Here is a 19,535-nt window from a genome sequence, read left to right on the forward strand (position 1 = left end):
ACAACGTTTTCATCATCCAAGGTTAAGAAAAAGCTGAAGTCTCAAGACAGTGGGAAGTTGACACAAAGCCCGAGAACCTCTGCCATGGGCAGATGGAATAATTGGGGATATTTCTTCAGTAATTCTCACCTCAACCATGCCACAAAGTGCCAGGAATCTCATAGCAAAGCTCAGTGTTCAATATTCCTAACTAGAATTTTTCTGAAGAAGAGGCACGGGTCTGGTTGAAGGCTCCCTTTCTTCATATTTGTAACAGCATATCTTTCAACGTTTCATCTTACAGGGATTTAGTGAAGGATGATGTGTTAATGTCCCTAGTAGATCTTATCTCAAGAAGCACATCACCAAGTGCTCCAGTCGTGTGATCATTTTTCCTCATGTGGCTCATAAAACTGGGGAGGAGACACTGAGAACACCTCACTAAGGATCTAAGACTCACAAATATTTAAAGTGGTTGATGTGTAAGTGGAAACAGGGATTCATACAGGAATCTCAGTATTGACTGGGTAAGTCTCCCTTTCTATCTGGGTAAGTATTTAGACATTTAAAAAAAATGACAGGAATGCATGATCCAAACAAAATTTTTGTCTTGTTTTCATGGGTCAATGGTGTCTTCAAACAACACCTAGACATGGAGGAGGTAACTGTCAATATTTGCTGAGTGAGTAAAAACATGACACTCTCATTCAAGAATGCAGCCAATTAACACACTTATTTAGAATGTGGTAGAAGAAAAAAGCTACCTCCATTTGAAATCAACTTTCTTCTTTCCCCTGACCTATCACCATCCTCCCCATTCCTACCACCCACTAACAAGATTTGAAGTTCAGAAAATTTTCATTGCATAATGAAAGAGAACACAGTTTTGATTTTAGTTCTCTTTAAGACATAGAGGAAAGAGTGCTGGGATAAACAAGCAAGTGAGAGCCCTCAGGCACAGTATCTATAATTGACATAACTAGACCCTCTTGTATAATGGCCATCTGTCCCTTACAAGTCAAGAAGGCAGGAAGCGCCCATAATTTTCAACTCAGCTCATTCATTGAGGACCACATTGTCCTGAGAGCACTCTGCAGGTCCCTGTGCTAGCCTTTTTCATTGAAGATGGTTTTCAAATTTTCCTAATTTTAGTTGGGTAGTTAATTTTACTCATTCTTTGCTCTTAGAGATTATATTCTTTGTATACACTGAAAAATAAGCCAGCTCTTCCTTGATCAAGTTTGATTCAAATTTTCTCTCTAACGGGGATCTAATATCTTAAAACTGTGGGGTAATCACTTTAATTATTAAGCTACCATTCTCCCCACATTTTTAAAAAAGATGTTACCCTCTGTAAAGCATTAAGTCTGAGGTTAAAGTGTAACTGCACAGTCAGTCATTTACAGGTTTAAATAGTTGATCTTTACCCTGCCCTTTTCTCTTAGGTATGAGAGTTGAGGAACACTCAGGTGACTATTTTTCTGTATTTTTCTCTTTTCACAATTAAAATGAGAGTCCAAACACTGAGGAGCATACAGGGCATTAAGGAAATTCAGGAAAGAAAATTGTGTGCTAAATATTAGGGCAGATTCTCCTAAAGATGTAATAGAATTGCAGTAGTCTTATCAAGAAAATAATGAATGACAATATGTTTGGTGAATCTCCATTTCTTTTCCCCTCTACTCTAGAAACTTTTCTTAACTAATATTCATCTCTCCATGTCCCCTGAGACCCCAAAGATCTATCTTTTACTTTGGCAGTGATAACCAAGGGATATTAGAACACATAACGTAATTCCCTTGTTATTTTAACTACTGGAGCACCGTGCAATAACACCCAAACAGACGCTGTAGTAACGCATTAAAATTGGTTATTTTTACCCTGTGGTGTTAACAAACATGGCCATTTAACATGTGAGAATATTAGAACTTCCCTTTTATGATTTTTAAGTATGGAATTAGGAATATAAATGTGTATTCAGCTGCTATATTTAATTTCTCAATTCAAAAATTGAATAAGTATGTTTACCTAATTTATAAGTATTATTTTATCATTTATGGAACTGCTTTTTTTTTTTTTGAGCTAGAAATAAAATGACCCCAGTGACTGGACAAAAAAGCAGAATTTTTAAAAAAGTAAAAGGAAAAAAGGCAGCAAAACGGTATTTTAGTAGCCCATGACCTTAGAGTATTCTGTCAAGAGCCATCTTGGGATTTAACGGCTATTGTGAGTTTGGTGTCTGCATCAATACTACAACATCATAATAATAGTAACTTGACAATCCCCATGGAACGGAAGAAAAAGCCTGGTTTATCTGGCTCGTTACCAAAATTATATTGCTTTTGATAATAATAAAGTATTTTGCCTGTGTGAGGGTCCTAACAGAACTAAGAATAGGATAAATTCTCAATTCTAGAGCTCATCAAGATGTTCATGGCTTTGAATCTGATTTTTTTCTCTCTCTTAACAAAATTTCTCTTCACACAGAGATCTGATTCAGCTCCGATCCTAAGAACATGAATAAACACCTTAATCCAGAGGTGCTCAAACTTTCTCAATTCATGACACTCTTAGCATCTCAGTAATTGTTTTTACAGCACCCCAGTGGCCAAAAGAAATAACTAACAGTTGCAATTACTAAGAATTTAGTCCAAACTATTCAATGAGGTTTCATCTCCACATTGAGCACCTGTTGAGTCCTACACCACTTCTCACTGGTGGCGAGCTTGGACTCTCCCTCCCTCACTTCCAGGTCCACGTGGACTTCTGTGCAGTACTTGCTTCTTATCACAGCAACTGTCAACAACCCTGTTGTGCAAAGTTATGATGTCATGGAAAGTAATGATCCAAAGTTGAAACTGGGAACTATTTCAAGCTGTTAATCCTCCAGCTGACTGCCAGATGTTTCTGTTTCCCTTGAAAATTAAAAATACCCTGGCTCACCCGTGTGAGTTCCCTGTGGTGGCCCAGGCCACCTCAGCACATGCTTTGGGAAGCCTGGCCCTAGTTTCATTACTCTTACACCAGTGAGTGAGTGGTGAAGTGAGGACACCCTCTTGGTCGGGAAAATTCAGGAATTAGGGAAGGAATTATTTGATCACAGCATCTTTCTGTGTTTAGATGATGTTAGAGGACTTTCAAATGGCAAATTGAGATTAGAAAAGAGGCAGATGCTCTTTAGTGCTAAAGAGATCTAAAAATCTTGTGAAGGCGTGGCTACAAACTTTTCATGTCCATCTAGTGAGAACTAACTTTCATAACGCAGCGTATCTTTTTATGTCATCCTTTTTAGAGATACCCTAGTAAGACTAAGGAAGAATAATGTAACCTGTAATAGAACTGATGAATAGATATAAAGGTGGTCACTCCTCCTTTTTCAGACTAGAGGCAACACCATCTTCTACTCAGTAGTCACATGAGGAAGCCAGGAATGGCTATGACTGAAGACTCACAAAGGCTTAAAAGTGGGGAGGGACTTGCTAACTACTAAAGAAATCGTATAAATCTGAGATGGGTGGGGTAGGGGTGTGTCGGGTGGGACAGAATGCCCACATGGGGCACTCCAGAGTCTTGATCCATGACGCCCTATACTTCTGCATGGTGGGGAGGACCAACTAGCTAGACGGCCAAGTGTGCCTCAGCTTTTCATGGTGCATTCTGTCCACTCACCTCCTCTTCGCTGCCCCTTCCACACTTCCATGCCCTCCCCCATATTGATTGGTCTGCTGTACGTGTGATAAAGAGCTGCTTGGATCATCCTGGGATTCGGTGCATTAGTGCTTATTCAGCAGACGACGGGGACTGGAGGCCCGTTATCCAGATGGACTGAAAAGTCTTTTTAACTGATATGGTTTGACAGGCACTTGTATTCAATAAATTTGCAGTTTTATGACTAAAACACGATTGGTCTTGTCACTGATAATTTTCCCAGTGGCTTATATCTGCACACGTGTAAAAACAAACAACATTCTGTTATTGGATAAAGGGCAACAACAGAAGAAACTGTTATCCAGAAATTAAAATCATTTTCAATGCATTTGAAGAATTTAGAGGGGAAAAAAAACCTTCATCTGCTTTGTGTAATTACTCACTGATTCTGTGATTTTCTTCCTGTTTCTTCATGAAGCACTTGGGTCACCTTCTGTATCTAGTTATTTCTACTGTTACAACAGACTTTTTGCCCTTAGTGACAGTTCAACTTTACTTTTCATGCATTTACTTCTTTACTGTGCTCATGCTAATACTAACAGTTGTCGTATTTCTTACTATTCTTGAGAATTCAGTTGCTACTGGAAATACACTTAACAAACTATGTGACAGTCCCCTGAGCAGAGGCTGCCAGGGACTTCTCTTCTGCCTCATGTAAGCTAATTTTTTAGAAGCTGAGTTCACCCTGGTCTATAGACTTGTATATGTTTTCCAAGAGTCAGTTGCATATTTTCTTTACTACTTCTCTGACCAGTTTGAGCTTGTATCTTTGTTTCCCTTAAGGACTGAAAATAAAGTTTCCATAGTGCCAAATAATTCGTTTGGTCAAATGAATTTGGTCCACAGGTACTTCTGTTTCTCATCAGTTTTGCTACACAGCACTTTGTTTATAATGGCATTATCAAAATAATGTTCCCTTAGAAATGATTGAAATGTTTGTTGTGTTTTTAAAAAGGTAAAGCTCTCAGGACCTTGGCTCTCTCATCTATAAAATGGGGCAATAATTCTATCCATAGGGCTGTGGAAAGTATCAAATGAGATCGCAGGTGTGAATACTTAGAAAAATGAAGGCTGACACACATACCCAATGTGTGCTATAATACTGATCACTACCATTATCGCTCTTATTTTCTTCTTGTGTCTCAGCTATTTAATTAGTATCTATTTATAGACGATGAGGTAATGATATCCTGTCTTATGCGAGGTAATTATTTTCCTTTTCACTATATCAACGAATTAAACAATTGTATTTCAATTTAAAGAGGAGTTTTCCAAAATATTTCATCCATCAAACAGAGAATTACAAACCTTCACTGGTACTGTTTGTATCTGAAATTTCTAAGGGCTCTTCTCAGTAGGAAAGCTTAACTAGACCAGTTAAGTCTAAAATCATCAAAAGCAATTAAAATACGTGATATTATCATTCCCTGTAAAGAGTACAGTTGAATTACAGACACTGAACAAACTTCCCAGCATTGTCATGAAGTAGGTTAGAAAATGGAGCTTTACAGATGGCCAGATGTGATGTCAAATAAGAGAAGGGGAGATCCTTTATGTGTAGTGGTATGTGTATTACCAGATTAAAGATGGAAATGGTAGTTACTTATTCTATTCATCTTGTTTCTCAGAGAAATTTCATCTCCCTGGTAGAAAGAATGCTTTCCAGGAGCCACTTAGTGTCAAAGGGAAACCTTACTGCTCCAACATAAATACCCAGGAGAAATGGGAAAGCTGAACATATCAAGACATTATTTCTCAGCAAAATATAGAGTTGCATCACAGTCTAATTAGATTTGTCACTCTTACAGGAGTCTGATCAGATAAAGAAACTCGTGACTAGGTGCAGGGGGAAAACGAGGCCATCCTTGCGCTAAGCTTACTTTGGAAACAAAAGCACTATTCAAATGTGAAATATTATAGACTTTTCATAAAATGCATGGGTACACACTGGTATCCAAAAACCAGTTTTCTCTAATTTTAGAAAACAAAATACATAACCATTGTAAAACCGGGTCCACTAGCTCACCAAGAGTTTGTGCCTGGTCTCTATCTCAAGCTAAGTTGTTTCACCTCTGATGAAGTTGAGGGAGATGACTTTCAGCCTGGTCATTCATCCATCCATCCATTCAGCATTATTTATTATTATCTACAGGGCTTTTCAGCAATTTGCTTTTCTGCTCATCCCTCTTCTGTCCTCTTTGTGATCTGCAGTCTGGCTCTCAAGCTTCCCCCTAGTTCTCAAGCTGCCCTACCCTCTCTCCTTTAGTTTTTGATGGCTAAGCTTTCCGCTTGCATGAAAAAGTAGAGACCATTAGCCACCAGTTCTCAAAACATTTTACCCCTCCATCTCCAAATTTATATTTCTCCTTTTCATTTGTTTTTCATTGTTCTAAAGAATGCAGTACTTGTCCCTACCACTTTTCCAAGGTTAGTCGCTTTACTTGAACTCATGATCATAGTTTTGTCAGCAGCTACAGCTCCAACATAACCCCTGCTTCCCTCAGCTTAGGTGTCCTAAATTTTTTAAATTTCCCTGAATCCACTTCTGCCTCAAGCAGCTTTAGTTCTTTTTCCTCTTTAACTTACTATCCTTTAAAAGAGATGCCTGCACTTGCTGATAGCTCCACTTTCAGTTCACTCCTTCACTAATTCTTCTAATAATTTACCCCACTAAGATCCTTTTCCCAGTGGTCATCCCAAACCTATTAATTATAGAAGGCAACTGGCTCTTCAAATTTCTCCTCACTGTTGTTTCTGTTCTCTGTCCTCATCCTTTAACTGTTGTCTTGTTTCTCCTGGAATTCTAGCCTCATCATGTAACAGCCAAATTCATCATGTCATTATGTTGTCCACTCTCTCTCCTGTGTTCCTCACATCAATATCACTGTTCATTTACTTGTTTGGGGTCAAAACTTCAGCATTCTCTGATTCTCCTTGCCTGCTGGCTGTCCTCCAACACACACACACACACACACACACACGCACGCACGCATACACACACACACACACACACACACACTTCTGTAAGTCTCTTGCCTCTACTATCTGGGACCAACCTCATCATCCCACCACCACTGCCTTGACTGAGCCTCCACCCTATTTAGCCTGCTTTGTTTCTGTGAATTTCAACACAATCTATTTTCCTATAATCACTTCACTCTTTCCAATCATTCAACAACAGAGTAATCAGAAGCAACAAAAACAAGAGTGTGGGTGGAGGATATAGTTCAAGTGCTGGAGTACATGCTTAGCATGCATGAGGTCCTGGGTTCAATCCCCAGTACCTCCTCTAAAAATAAATAAATCTAATTACCACCCCTTCCTCCCAAATAAATAACAACAACAACAAAAAATCCTGCAGCACCCCTCCCCCCAAAACAGAAGAATGTGATCATGTGATCCCAGCTAGAATCCTCTGTGGCTCTCAGGTCCTGTAGACTGTGTTCCAATCTTCTTCCCTACCCACTCCAACCAGACTGTCATTCCTTAATTGAGCCATGATTTTTACTTACCTCACATTATCCAAATATTGCTCCCTGTCTGGCAAACTCTCCTTCTCCTCTCCTTCTATTTCATGGTTTTGTAAATGCCCCAAGGATAGTGCTCACCACATTTTATTAAAAGGGTCTAAAGTGTCAGCTCTCCCCCTCCCCCACCCCCTTCCTGTATAGATTGGGAGCTTTGAATATACCGTAGCTGCTCATTAAGTATTTTCATTATGTGTGAATGAATAAATGAAACTCTTATATTTCAAACCTAAGAAAATGGAATAAAGATAACCCAGAAATAGAGCCAATGGGAAAAGGAAGTTGTTTTGGAGTGAAGAAGAGTGGAAACCATCAGTGCAACGAACTAATGATGACTATGTACTAATTAGAGAGTGAAGGAACAGCTGAACAAGAAAGTCTAAACTTCCAGAAGGCAAATCAGTTCTATAGATCGGGAGTTCAACTGACGCTGCAGGGCCAGAGACACTGAGCAGGAAGTCATCTGATGAAAGCTGATGGTTGAACCCATACAAAAAAGTTTTCTAAAGCGAACCCTGGAGGGTCAGGGGCTATACTTTGGGGAAATATGTTAAGGGGTGATCAGAGGAGCTGGTGAGAAGAGGTCTGTGAGCAGGAGGGAAGAACACAACAATGGTGACCGCCAGGAGAGGAAATGCACCTCGTCTTTCCTCTAATAACTGGCACTATGTCTTCCTCTTTAGGGGTGACTGATAAATAGTCCTTGAATTAATGGATTTTCAGAGGTCAATATAAACTGAAGATAGATTTCAGAATGCTAAAGCAACATAATATGTAAAGAAATACAGATAGTAGATGTAGATCTTGGGGTGCAGGTGGGAGGACGTGGAGAGAGAAAATTATGGAAGAAGTTTTATTGCCCCCACCTCAAAAAAAAAACCAGATAAAAAGAGAGTAGACTGGATAGTTTTAGAAAAATGGTGTAGATCTGTGCATAATTAGGGGTAGGTGATGAGAAGCTTTTACCTATAGCCCACAAGGATGCAAATTAGGACTTACATACTGTCTTTTCCACTAATTATTTGATCTGAGGACTTAATTTCAAAAGACTATGTTATTTGAGATCAAGAACCCTGTCTTAGAATTTTCTTGTATCTCCTGCCATGCTTCAAACATGGGCAGCTACACAATGGGATTTAATCATTCAGCATTTGCATCAAAATGATTGTACTTTAGTTGCTCATTCCTACGGAGAAGAGAGTATTATCATTTTATAACCATTAATAAATGTCAGCCAAGAACTACAGGTTAGGAACACAAGTAAAGCACAACTCTGTTTCTAGAGTCCCACGGAGACTCACTGGGATACTTCGATGATCTGTTAGACTATCCGGAATAACACTGGACTGGCAGGAGCCCCATACAGTTCCTAGCAGATGTACAGCAACCTGTCCTGAGTCTTCGAGTTGGTGTCATGAGAAGATGGTGATATTATTGGACAAATGTCTAGGGCAGGAGTGACTAAGTCTACATAGAGGCAGAGTTACCACAAATGACAGCCCAGGCATTGCATAAGAGGTCCTATATAGAAACCACCAGAAACTAGGAAACTAATGAACACCACAGTAAACACAAGAATGGAATGTGCTGAGAAAATGAGCTAGTGATGGTATATGATCTGTGAACTTACTTATCAGTTCTAATTATTTTCCAAGCTGTGCCATGTCTCAAATGATATTCGAGTTTGTCTAATGTGTTCTGTGCTTGCCTCCAGTGATTAATATTCCAAAAATGGTTTAATTTAGGCAAACCTCCACAAAGATCTCTCAAATGATCTGGCAAACCAGCGCTAACATCTGCACGGTACATTAACTGAGACATAATCAAAGTGCTACTGATGCCAATATCACAGGGATTCTCCAACTGAGTTTAAAGCTTTTCAAAATATTAGAAAATATTCACGAGGTTGAGTAGCTAAAACTCAGGTCCTACATAGATACAAGTTAATGTTTTAAGTGTAAATGTCTCCAGTAAAAATTTAATTCCCACTTTCCCAGGCAATGTATTCTTAGGGAAAATAAATGCTTCTTATCAAGAGTGACAGTGTACTCAAATTCAATCTACCATTTATCTTCAGCCTGTATAATTTTAGCCACCCTTCTTTTTAAATTGGAGATATTTAATCTCTATTGTGCATCATTGGAATGCACAAATATCAGTGGTTTTATCATCTCTAGAGATAAACTTACTTGATTTTCTCTAAGAGCACCCTCTTTTCTTTGCTTACCCTTACACTTACATGTCACTGGCAATGGAGGAGTTCCGGGACATAGACTTTGGTGAGAGGTCATAATCGCTGTCAGATCGATACAGGAAGGACTCCCGACGTTGACTGTGGACAAAGTTTGCTTGGAGAACTAGCCCAGATCCTGGGCTGGTCATGGGATCCAAGGGACTCCGTCCCGAAGATGTGCCATTGTCCACATCAAAACTGTAAATGAAGGAAAAGGAAAGACATTGCTGTGAACCTTTGTATGTTGATATTTTAGAAAAAGGATATTTCAGTTCAGGAATTGAAAGTAGGAAAACATACAACTGATTCCTGCTGTTAAAAAACAATAATATCGAAATACACAAAAGGAAAAAACCACACTGGCTTGTCTTCCTAAGCTCTTGAGTACTTTTTTTAATCCACCAGATACAAAATACAAAGGACTCTCTGAACTCAAGCTTCCTTAAAAAGGAGCCATTCTGCAAAGACTAGTTTTCCTAAGTATAGACTTCCTTTTACATAGCAATTCACTAAATATTTGGGTTCAATTCAATAGGTGCCCATTATATGCCTAATATCCTTGTTTCCCAAAACCTGGACTCCTCCATTCCCACCGACATCTATCAATCACTAATTTCTGTTGTATCCACTTCCTTCTATCCCCACTGCCAATATATTAAGTTCAGGATTCTACCAGCTCTCACCTACGTTATTATAAGAGCCTTTAAATTAGTCCTTTGAACCCATTTTCCACCCTGTCCCAAGAGTGATTGTTCTTAAAATATAATAAACCTGACTATGTAATTCATCAGTTTAAAACCTTTCAGTAGCTCACTATTGTCCTCATGATAAAGTTCAAATTTCTTGGCTGAACTGAGAGAATCTTAAGAATCCATTCGCATTGCAATGAACCCATTTCCCAAATTCAACATGCAACACTCTTCTATCAGGCACCTGATGCTCCCTTGGGATGAACCACCATCTCCTTATCTCAGGGCTTCATTACCTAAACTTCTGCTCCCTAATTACTCAACCCCCCAATTCCCCACCTAATTGTTATTCATCCTTGAGGACTTAGCCTTCATGTGAAATGCTGCCCTGACACCCAGAGCTTTATGAGATGCCCTTTCTCTGTACTCCCAAGATACTTCCCCACTCCCGACTGGTAGCATCTACAATGAACTGGAAATGCACACCACTTGGTCTCCATCCTAGACTGTGAGCTCTCTGAGAATGGAGACTCTGGGTGTTCTCGGCACTTTACATGGCAATTCAGAAAACTTTACAAAGCAGTTCGAAATAATGAGCGAATGAATGAAAGGCATGATGCTTGGCGATACAGATTTTAGATTTCTGGGACAAAAAGAACCAAACATGCAGTTCTTAACATTGCAGTCTTTATAATCCAGGTAAACTTTCTACGAAGAGCTTTTTGAGTCAAACATCAACGAGTACTAAAATAAAGTCAACTCTCCTGTGTTCTTATAAGAGGAGGGTGAGGGTGACAGCCCAGGACAGCTCAGCAAGTCTGTGGTTTATGATTGTTGAATAAATAAATAAACAAATGAATTAAAGCTCAGTGGTTATCAACATTTTCCCCATTACAGCCTTTATCCAAACTATTAACTAGCTAACTTTTAAATATTCATTTACTTTTTCTACTGGAGTTATTAATAAATAATGTTATGACCCAAAGATTGCCAGTCACAGAGGAAGGATCATCTAGAGACTTGATGTTTCACGAGTCAACTATGAATGTTTGGCCAGATTAGAACATTGACTCCAAATCAATCCATCTAGTTAAGAAAAAAAAAAAAGAAAGAGAAAAGAAAGGGAAAAACTCTAGCTTGGCCAGTCATAAACATGTTTTCAATTTAAAATTTTCTTAGAATTTTGTTACTCTACAGATGTATTCATTTGGCTCTTAAAAGACATTGAGAGTTGAACTACTTAAACAGACTCATTTTACAGACAAGGATACCAGCTCCTAGAAAGGTTAACTGACCAAAGGGACTGAGCTCACTGGATTTAATCGTCTACTATTCCTGAAGTTCTCTCAGCTCTAAAGCACAAGTATGTGAACCACAAAGGTGGGTTAGCAACTGTGACACCAGACAGGGGACATCTGTTTCACGCGGACAGCCACTTCATGCATCTGGGACTTTTGGCAATCCTGAGGAAGGCCGGAAGGAAGGGATCTTTACTCACTAAAGAGACTTATTCCCGATTTCTAGCAAGCTCTTCTTGGATATGCTTAATTAAATATGCATTTATTAAGCACCTACTATGAGCACACTGGGACACGAAAATAAAGGAGATGAGATTAATCTAGACTGCGATAGCTGAGAAATCTTCTTGGAAGAATAGTGTTTTAAAAGGGCTTTTGAAGGCAGTCAGTATACCTCTGAAAGACATTAAAGACCTCTGCATAAGGGGAGGATAAGGGGACAGTTCTGCTCCAAGGAGACAGTGATGACAGCTCTTCAGCATGAGGCCATCATAATGTGAACACATAAAAAAGTCTTCATGTCGATTTCCCTTCAATATCAAAATGGCCTTACTGTTCAAAAAAAAAAAAGTATGCTTTTTTTGCTATGCAGAAACAAAAATATAGGAGATACAGAAGCAGGATTTTTGGTTTAGTTTTTCTCAGTTCAAATGAGGAAATACCAATAGCACTCCCCAAATCAGTAATTTTTATTTTTTATTTATTATAATCTTCCCAATTAATTTAAGCAAGTCTTAAAAATATTCTCCGCTATTAGTTTTGGAACGAATACTGCTAAATATCTTAAAATATTTAACATTTTTGCAGTAATAGTACCTATTAAAGCCAAACATTTATTAATAGGTCATAAAATGCTTGATCCAGGACCGCTTTACGGGCCTTCATGTTTTTCTTCGTAGGCTGCACTATAATACTTTGTCCACTAGATGGAGATCATTTTCTTAAGGAAAATCCACTGTGACTAAAAGGCCAAAACTATCTTTCTTAAATACTCATGAAAACAACCTCTTAAATACTATACCAAAAAATAAAACCTCACCATCTACAGGAAATGATTACTAAGTATTGCTAAAATTCTATTAGCCTAAGAAATATTAGTATTTGCTTTACGAACTGATTGAGAAGGATGTCAAAGTGTAGATATTTACTTAAAAAGAAAAACTCTTCAGTTCAAATATTAGAACTAAGGAGTTTCCCTTGGGAGCGGTTATACTGGGGACAAATCAAGGCAGTATTTCTTCATTCAGTGGATAGTAAATTAACAGAGTTTCGGCTGAAAATATGGATGGCTTCAAATAAGCTACTTATTTTTGAAACGTAACTTGAGAAACTGTCAATGTCACAGAACTATTAATAAAACAAGAAGGTGATGAGGAGTCAGACGCTGGTACCAAACAGATCAGTTGTGAATTTGCCAAACACATTCTTTGGCAAACAAGTGAATACTCTTTTGACTCACTGTCAATTACATGGAGTCTAAGACGAGCAGAAGCCTGGGAAAGTAAGGAAAGAATTGGGGAGAGTGATAATGTCTAAGTATAATGATGATAATTATAATAAAATTTTTGGAACACTTTCCATGTGCCAGGAATTGTGCTGTGTGCTTTACATACCATTATCTCATTGAGTCCCCCCCAATAACCCTTTGAAATTAGCGCATATTTTCCAACTGACCATTGAGGAGTCAGAGTCATAAAGAAGTTGCTCTATGTAAAGTAACAAGTTCGACAGTTTGTCAGTGGGTTTTAAACTCAAGCTGTCTGATTCCAGAGTCTGGGAGAATAACCTCTTTATTTATGTCCCTATTGCCAAGCCACCTATTACTCATTACAAAATACAAAAGATACCTCTTAGCTTCTTCACCTGGATAGAACTTCAAATGTTAACTGTTTGAAGGTAACATTCTGATTAATTTATGGATCAGGCCTGCCAAGGCTACTTCTGGGACTTGGTCTTTATATGACTGCAAGTTTTGGCACTTGCCAAATCCCCTATTTTTCCAGTTTCAAATACAACGATGAGGTGCAAAGGAGCCTCTGCTGCGACCCATTTGGTGGGTTTCTTCACAGAGTCCGAGAGTCACTGGGAATAAGGAGGGTTGGTGAGCTGGCAGAAGGTCTTAGCAAATGGAACTAAGTGAGATGCTTCTTTACTCCACACGTTTGCTGACCTAAATGCAGTTCACCGATGCACACTCTCCTGAACTGAGCTGGCTTTCACCCCAAAGGCACTAGTGGAAAAGCAATCATGCATGGTCCCCGATGGGGGTGGTAAGAGTAATGGTCCTGCCAGCCCAGTGCAACCAGAACTGTTGCGGCTGTGTGCATCCGGCACTTCTCAGGACCATTCATTCCACAGGCGTGTCCCTTTCTGTGGAACTTGCCCCTCAACAAAAACCAAACAGAAAATAGGCAAACTGACAAAACCAACAAAGCTGCTCCCCAGCTCTCCACGCTGTTCCAAGTCAGTGGAATCACTGGACTATGTGTTCTGGTTCACCTTCCATTCAGCCTCCTCCACTGCTCCTATACCCAGTGCCTACTGACTCCATAATCATCTGTCTGCTTAGGGTCATTTCTCATCCTTTTGCGCTGAAGCTAGACCCCGCTTCTCTGGTTTAAACATTTGGCATTTCTTATTAACCATGATGTGGATTCTCTCCTGAGCCATGGTCCTGCTATTGTCCTGGGTAAAAAACTCATCTCATCTGACCTTGCCGCCAGGACCTCATACTCAACACTGACCCCCAATGTGGAGCTTGATGGAGGCGAGACACATGAGGACTCCAGGAGAGCAGCTGCAGGGAGCCCCAATCAACAGTTGTCATCACCAAAGCATCTGAGATGAACTCCCACGGGGAAGACCCTGGAGAGAGCATGGCGGCTGCTGAAGGCTGGTGAGAGCCCTGGAAGCCTTCACTAATGCCAGGAGCATCTGAGAGCTGCTTCTGTCTCTGTGTATTAAGAACAATGGTGCATAGAGATCTTTCCGCTGGGAGGTGGGGAGATACCACAAACAGTCCTAAGACATTCACTTGGGAGTTAGAAAATGTGGTTAAAATTTCAAATGATGGTTCTGCCACTTGACTCTAGGGTAGTTACTGTACTGTTCTTAGCCTCCACTTCCTGATAAGGATCATTACAGTACCTGGCCTGGCTTGAGGGCCATCATAATGCCCTATAAAATGTTTGGGAAGCAATGAGCACACTGCCTGGCAGCTAATACGTTATCAATATTTGGCAGCTCTTGTCATTTTTATTGCTATTACTCGCCTTCTTTGAGGGGGACTTTCCATCCAGGAGGTTCTCCGTACCTGAGCACACTGTGTTGGGAAGAACCTACAGGGACTGATGGGAGAGGAAGGAAACTGAAGGGCTAATCAGTCAAACCACTGGAATCAACCTTGGCAATCAACAAGGTGACAGATGCTGGAGCCAGGCTGCTCTTACAACTTAAGCTGCTTTTACAACTTAACTTGCTGTCTCCACCCCACTCTATAATTCCAGTGTGGTAACATCCAGGGAGAGGGTGGAGACTATTGATTTTTCTCTAGATATTCCTCACCAAGGAGAAAGAACAATTTTCTGTTAGGAACGCGGAAGGCATGGAGATCCCAACAACCTGAGATCCAGCTGAATATAATGAGCAGAAACAGTCCTTCAGACCTCAGGTCCCCAGCCACCGGGTATACCTTGGTGACCTAGAGTCACAATTATTTTCCTGTGCCTGACTCTTCTGTGTATATGGCAGCCCATGCCATTGGCTGTACAATGGAATCCATTTTGGTGCTTTACCATTCAGGATGAGGGGGATGATTTCTCCTCAAGCTTAATGAAGTGTAAGCAGAGTTGGATCATTTCTTCAAAAATATTTTTTCTTTCTATGATAAATATTATATCATATTAATTATTAATATGTTATTAATACCACATGGCTATGAAACCTGTTCCTAATTAATGCCAGTGATATTTTCCATTCAAGGTTTCCCTGCAGATCAAAGAGCTTCTCTGGATTAAAGAAAATACTGCTGCCCAGAGTTCCTCATTTTATTCTATCCTTTGCTCAGATCAGATGAGACTGCAGAAAACAGGACTTTACAGTGATACACACGTATGGTGATCTTTCCCAATCAAAAAACTGCATCTCGCATTTAAATAGGACACCCCGAGAATGCAGCCTATTTAGCAAGTTCACATTAGTGGATTATAGTGTTAAGTGACTGTATGCATGTTATTTTGCATAGTATATATATTTGTATGGAGGACCTGCAATTTTATCCTTTGTTTTCACAGATGATTTTTATAAACAAAAGCCTGGAACAAAGGGGAAAGGTATATGCTTATTCATGAATAAAAACGTCAGGTGATCTCAGGTAACACAGCTTTTGCTTCTGACATGTCACTGACACTCCCAGGTAACAGAGGGCAAATAAAGAGATTCAAAATGAAAATGATGGCATGAGTTTGATGTTTGGACTGGAAGCCAGACGGGACAAGCTGGACTTGTTCAGTAGGGTTTTGCCAAACGAGATGGCAAAAGGATGATTTTTCTGAAAGATGTTTATTAGACCTAAACTTTAGTAAACCATAAAGACTTAAACGTAAGACAAGACACTATAAACCTCTTAGAAGAAGACATTGACAAAACATTCTCTGACATAAATCTTAGCAATGTTTTCCTAGAACAGTCTACCCAGGCAATAGAAATAAAAACAAAAATGAACAAATGGGACCTAATTAAACTTATAAGCTTTTGCACAGCAAAGGAAATCATCAGCAAAACGAAAAGACAACCTATGGAATGGGAGAAAATATTTGCAAAAGATGAAACTGACAAGGGCTTAATTTCCAGAATATATAAACAGCCCATACAACTTAATATGAAAATAACAAACAACCCAATCCAAAAATGGGCAGAAGACCTAAACAAGCAATTCTCCAATGAAGACATACAAATGGCCAATAGGCACATGAAAAAATGCTCAATATCGCTAATTAACAGAGAAATGCAAATCAAAACTACAATGAGGTATCACCTCACACCAGTCAGAATAGCCATAATTCAGAAGTCCACAAACGACAAATGAAATCTAAACAAACAAACTCATAGATACAGAGGGGTACGGTAGAAACTTCCAGTTATAAGATGAGTAAGTTCAGAGATGTAACTTACAACATTATATAGTTCACAATGCTGTAAATTTGAAAGTTGCTAAGAGAATGAATTTTAAAAGTTCTCACCCCACATATACACACAAATAGCTGTTACTATATGAGGTGCTAAATGTAATAAAATCTTATTGTGGTAAACCTTTTTTAATATATACATATATAAAATCGCTATATTGTACACCTTAAACTTACACAATGTTTTTATGTCTGTGATATCTCAATAAAGCTAGAAAAAAATTAAGTTTCCATAAAAAAAAGATAAAATCATCGCCCTAATCTCCTAGACTTTTCTAGCCTCCTTTCCTTCTTATTTTTTCTGCATAGCACTCATCTGCCTCTGATCAGCTTGAGTCACTTATTTTATATTATTCTCCTCATTAGAATGTAAGCTTTATAAGTGCAGAGATTTGTATCTGCTTCGTTCATTAACACATCCCCAGCACCTAGAATAGTGTCTGGCACATAGTAGTTACTAAATTAATATTTATATTATGAATGTATTAATATCTTTAGATGCAGAGCCACTTACTAGAGACTGGTTGTTATTTACCATGGTTACCTGTGTGGTTCTACTCCAAATGAACTTTTATTTTTATTATTATTTATTTCAGCCAGGAATCAGTCATATTTTTAAAGAAAGAACTAATGAGGTTGATTAGCTCATTTGAAGGAATCATCTGGAAAGACACTTAAAAGGCTAGGGTGTTAAAAGACTTAAAAAAAAAAACTTTTTAATAGAAGTTATCTTACATATCCCCCTGTCTGACCTCCAATCAGCCATAGAATCAGGGGGTGGGATCCAGACTTTGTGGCGTATGAAGTTTATACAATTTTGAGTCTGCTTTGAGAAAAATAGTATCAAAAAAACCTTCCTTTTGCAAATTTTACATAACCTATGACTATGTGCAATGGCTAGCAGCCCTCCCATCTATAACTTGGAACAGGACAGGCCAGTGAGGGGCATTAAGCTTGATCTCCATTAGCTTCACAGTAAACCTGCATTGGAGGCAATGATAGAACAGGACAGGACAGGAAAAACAAATGGAATGGCTAAAAATGGGAACAGAGTACCATATATTTTCCTAAAAGGAGAATTATTATTACAGGTTAGTTTTTTCTTTATTTTTTTCTCTCTTTTTTTTCAATAGCCCAAATTTCCAAAGCTTGCTCATATTTTTCAGAACTTTTCTTGCTATTTGCACATGTTCATCCTTCCAAATAAGTGATTCTGCCAGGCAGGGTATTAGAATCACTTTGAAGGCCTGGGAGGGGTGTGCCTGAAACCACACCTGTCTCTATGGAAACTATGATTTCCTTTTTGAGAGGTGAGTTTTTAAAATGTGGTTCTCAATCTCATTCCGGCTATTTATGTATTTAGACTTATTAAAAACTGATTCCCAAATGGCTTAACTGAATGAATAAGAATTAATGAATAATAAATTATTTGTGAAAATACTATTTAAATATCATATCTTAAGAAGGAGGATATAGCTCAGTGATACAGCAGATGCTTAGTATGCATGAGGTCCTGGGTTTGAGCCCCAGTACCTCCATTAAGAAAAAAACTAATTAACTTAATTAAAAATAAATAACTAAACTTCATTACCTCCCCCTCAAAAAATAAATAAAATAAAAAATAAATATCATATCTTAAGTAGATTAAGTCTAGGCAAGTTTCTAATAACTGAAAACAAAAGCTGTAATAACTCTACTAAATTTGTCTTTAAAAATATAACCTAAATCTGATCCTTTTCCACTAATGAATACGAAAACTCATACATCATGTTTTTCTCTGGGTCTGGACTCTCCTCAAACAGGTCAGGAAACAACTCACCAAGCCATACTATTAAATCTATTTTGGAGAAGTGATATCACTCAGTTTCCAACCTCAATGATCCAAACAGAGGGTTTTCTACTTTAATGGGAGTGGACGAGAACAGAGGAGGGGTTCAGAGGGCCATGTGGCCTGGATAGATACCCTTTCTTCAGTTCTACCAGGATAAAGCAAGGATTAAGACATTAGCCTATGACGGTCATAGACAATCACATTCTTTCACAATTCTTTAGAAATAGATCAGAGAATAAAAACAAAGATGTAAACACCCACACTAAACAGCTCACGTCTCATTGTGTTATGGGCCCATTGATCCTCTCCTTTGTGATTTCTTAGACTGGGTAAATTACACATGCTTGTAACTTATCCTTCAAATGTTATAAGACATTGGGATGGACTGTCAAATTGCTGCAGGATGCACTTCAACATTGAGTTTGAAGAGTAAAGATACTTTGTGTATTTCCTTGAAATGGTATTGTACATAATCTTGACTAAAGAGAAAACGGTCTTGGGAAAGCATAGACTTTCATAATTGGGACCATGAACATGGCAAATTATGCTTGGCGACTGCCAAATTCCACTCTCTGCTTGTTCCTGGGCAGACAAGAAGTCCTGGTTTCTAGGCTTCTCTTGCAATTAGACTTGGTCACGTAACTGGATGCGAGCAGAAATACTGCACACCGCTTCCAGGATGGGCTCCAACTCCTCCCACATGCTTGGCTGTGCCCTCTTTCTCCTTCTGCCAGTTGCAGGTTGAGGGTTCTGAAGCCACCAGGAGTGGTGGGAACACAAGATGGAAGGAGCCTGGTCCCTGAATGACAGCAAGGATGAGAGCAGTTGCCCTGTCACCACCCTAGACAGTTGCTTGATGAAAAACAAACTTTTTTAAAAAAAACACCTAATTTGGAGGGTGTATTTGTTATTATAATAACATCTAATACAGTCTATTACACCAAACTAAGTTGGCAGCACTAACAGTGTATTAAACTGTCAAATTCACATTAGATCTACCTCTGGACTTAAAAAAAAAAAAAAGCGCCCCTACAAAGGCCCCAGTGAAAACTCATTGCCTCTTTAATTCTACCATTTTCACACT

General features: G+C 38.9%; 1 protein-coding gene across 5 annotated transcripts in view; it reads right to left on the bottom strand.

Moving 5' to 3' along the window:
• PDE4D (phosphodiesterase 4D) overlaps positions 1-19,535 on the bottom strand; it is a 1,019,286-nt gene that overhangs the window by 193,824 nt on the left and 805,927 nt on the right. For all 5 annotated transcript variants that reach the window (XM_006180359.3, XM_032472679.1, XM_006180364.3 and 2 more), the window contains one exon: positions 9,454-9,645. In XM_006180359.3, coding sequence (XP_006180421.1) covers positions 9,454-9,645 — 192 coding nt within the window. The remainder of the gene's footprint in view (positions 1-9,453; positions 9,646-19,535) is intronic.

Source organism: Camelus ferus, chromosome 3 (assembly GCF_009834535.1).
Source record: "Camelus ferus isolate YT-003-E chromosome 3, BCGSAC_Cfer_1.0, whole genome shotgun sequence".
Classification (NCBI taxonomy): Eukaryota; Metazoa; Chordata; class Mammalia; order Artiodactyla; family Camelidae; genus Camelus; species Camelus ferus.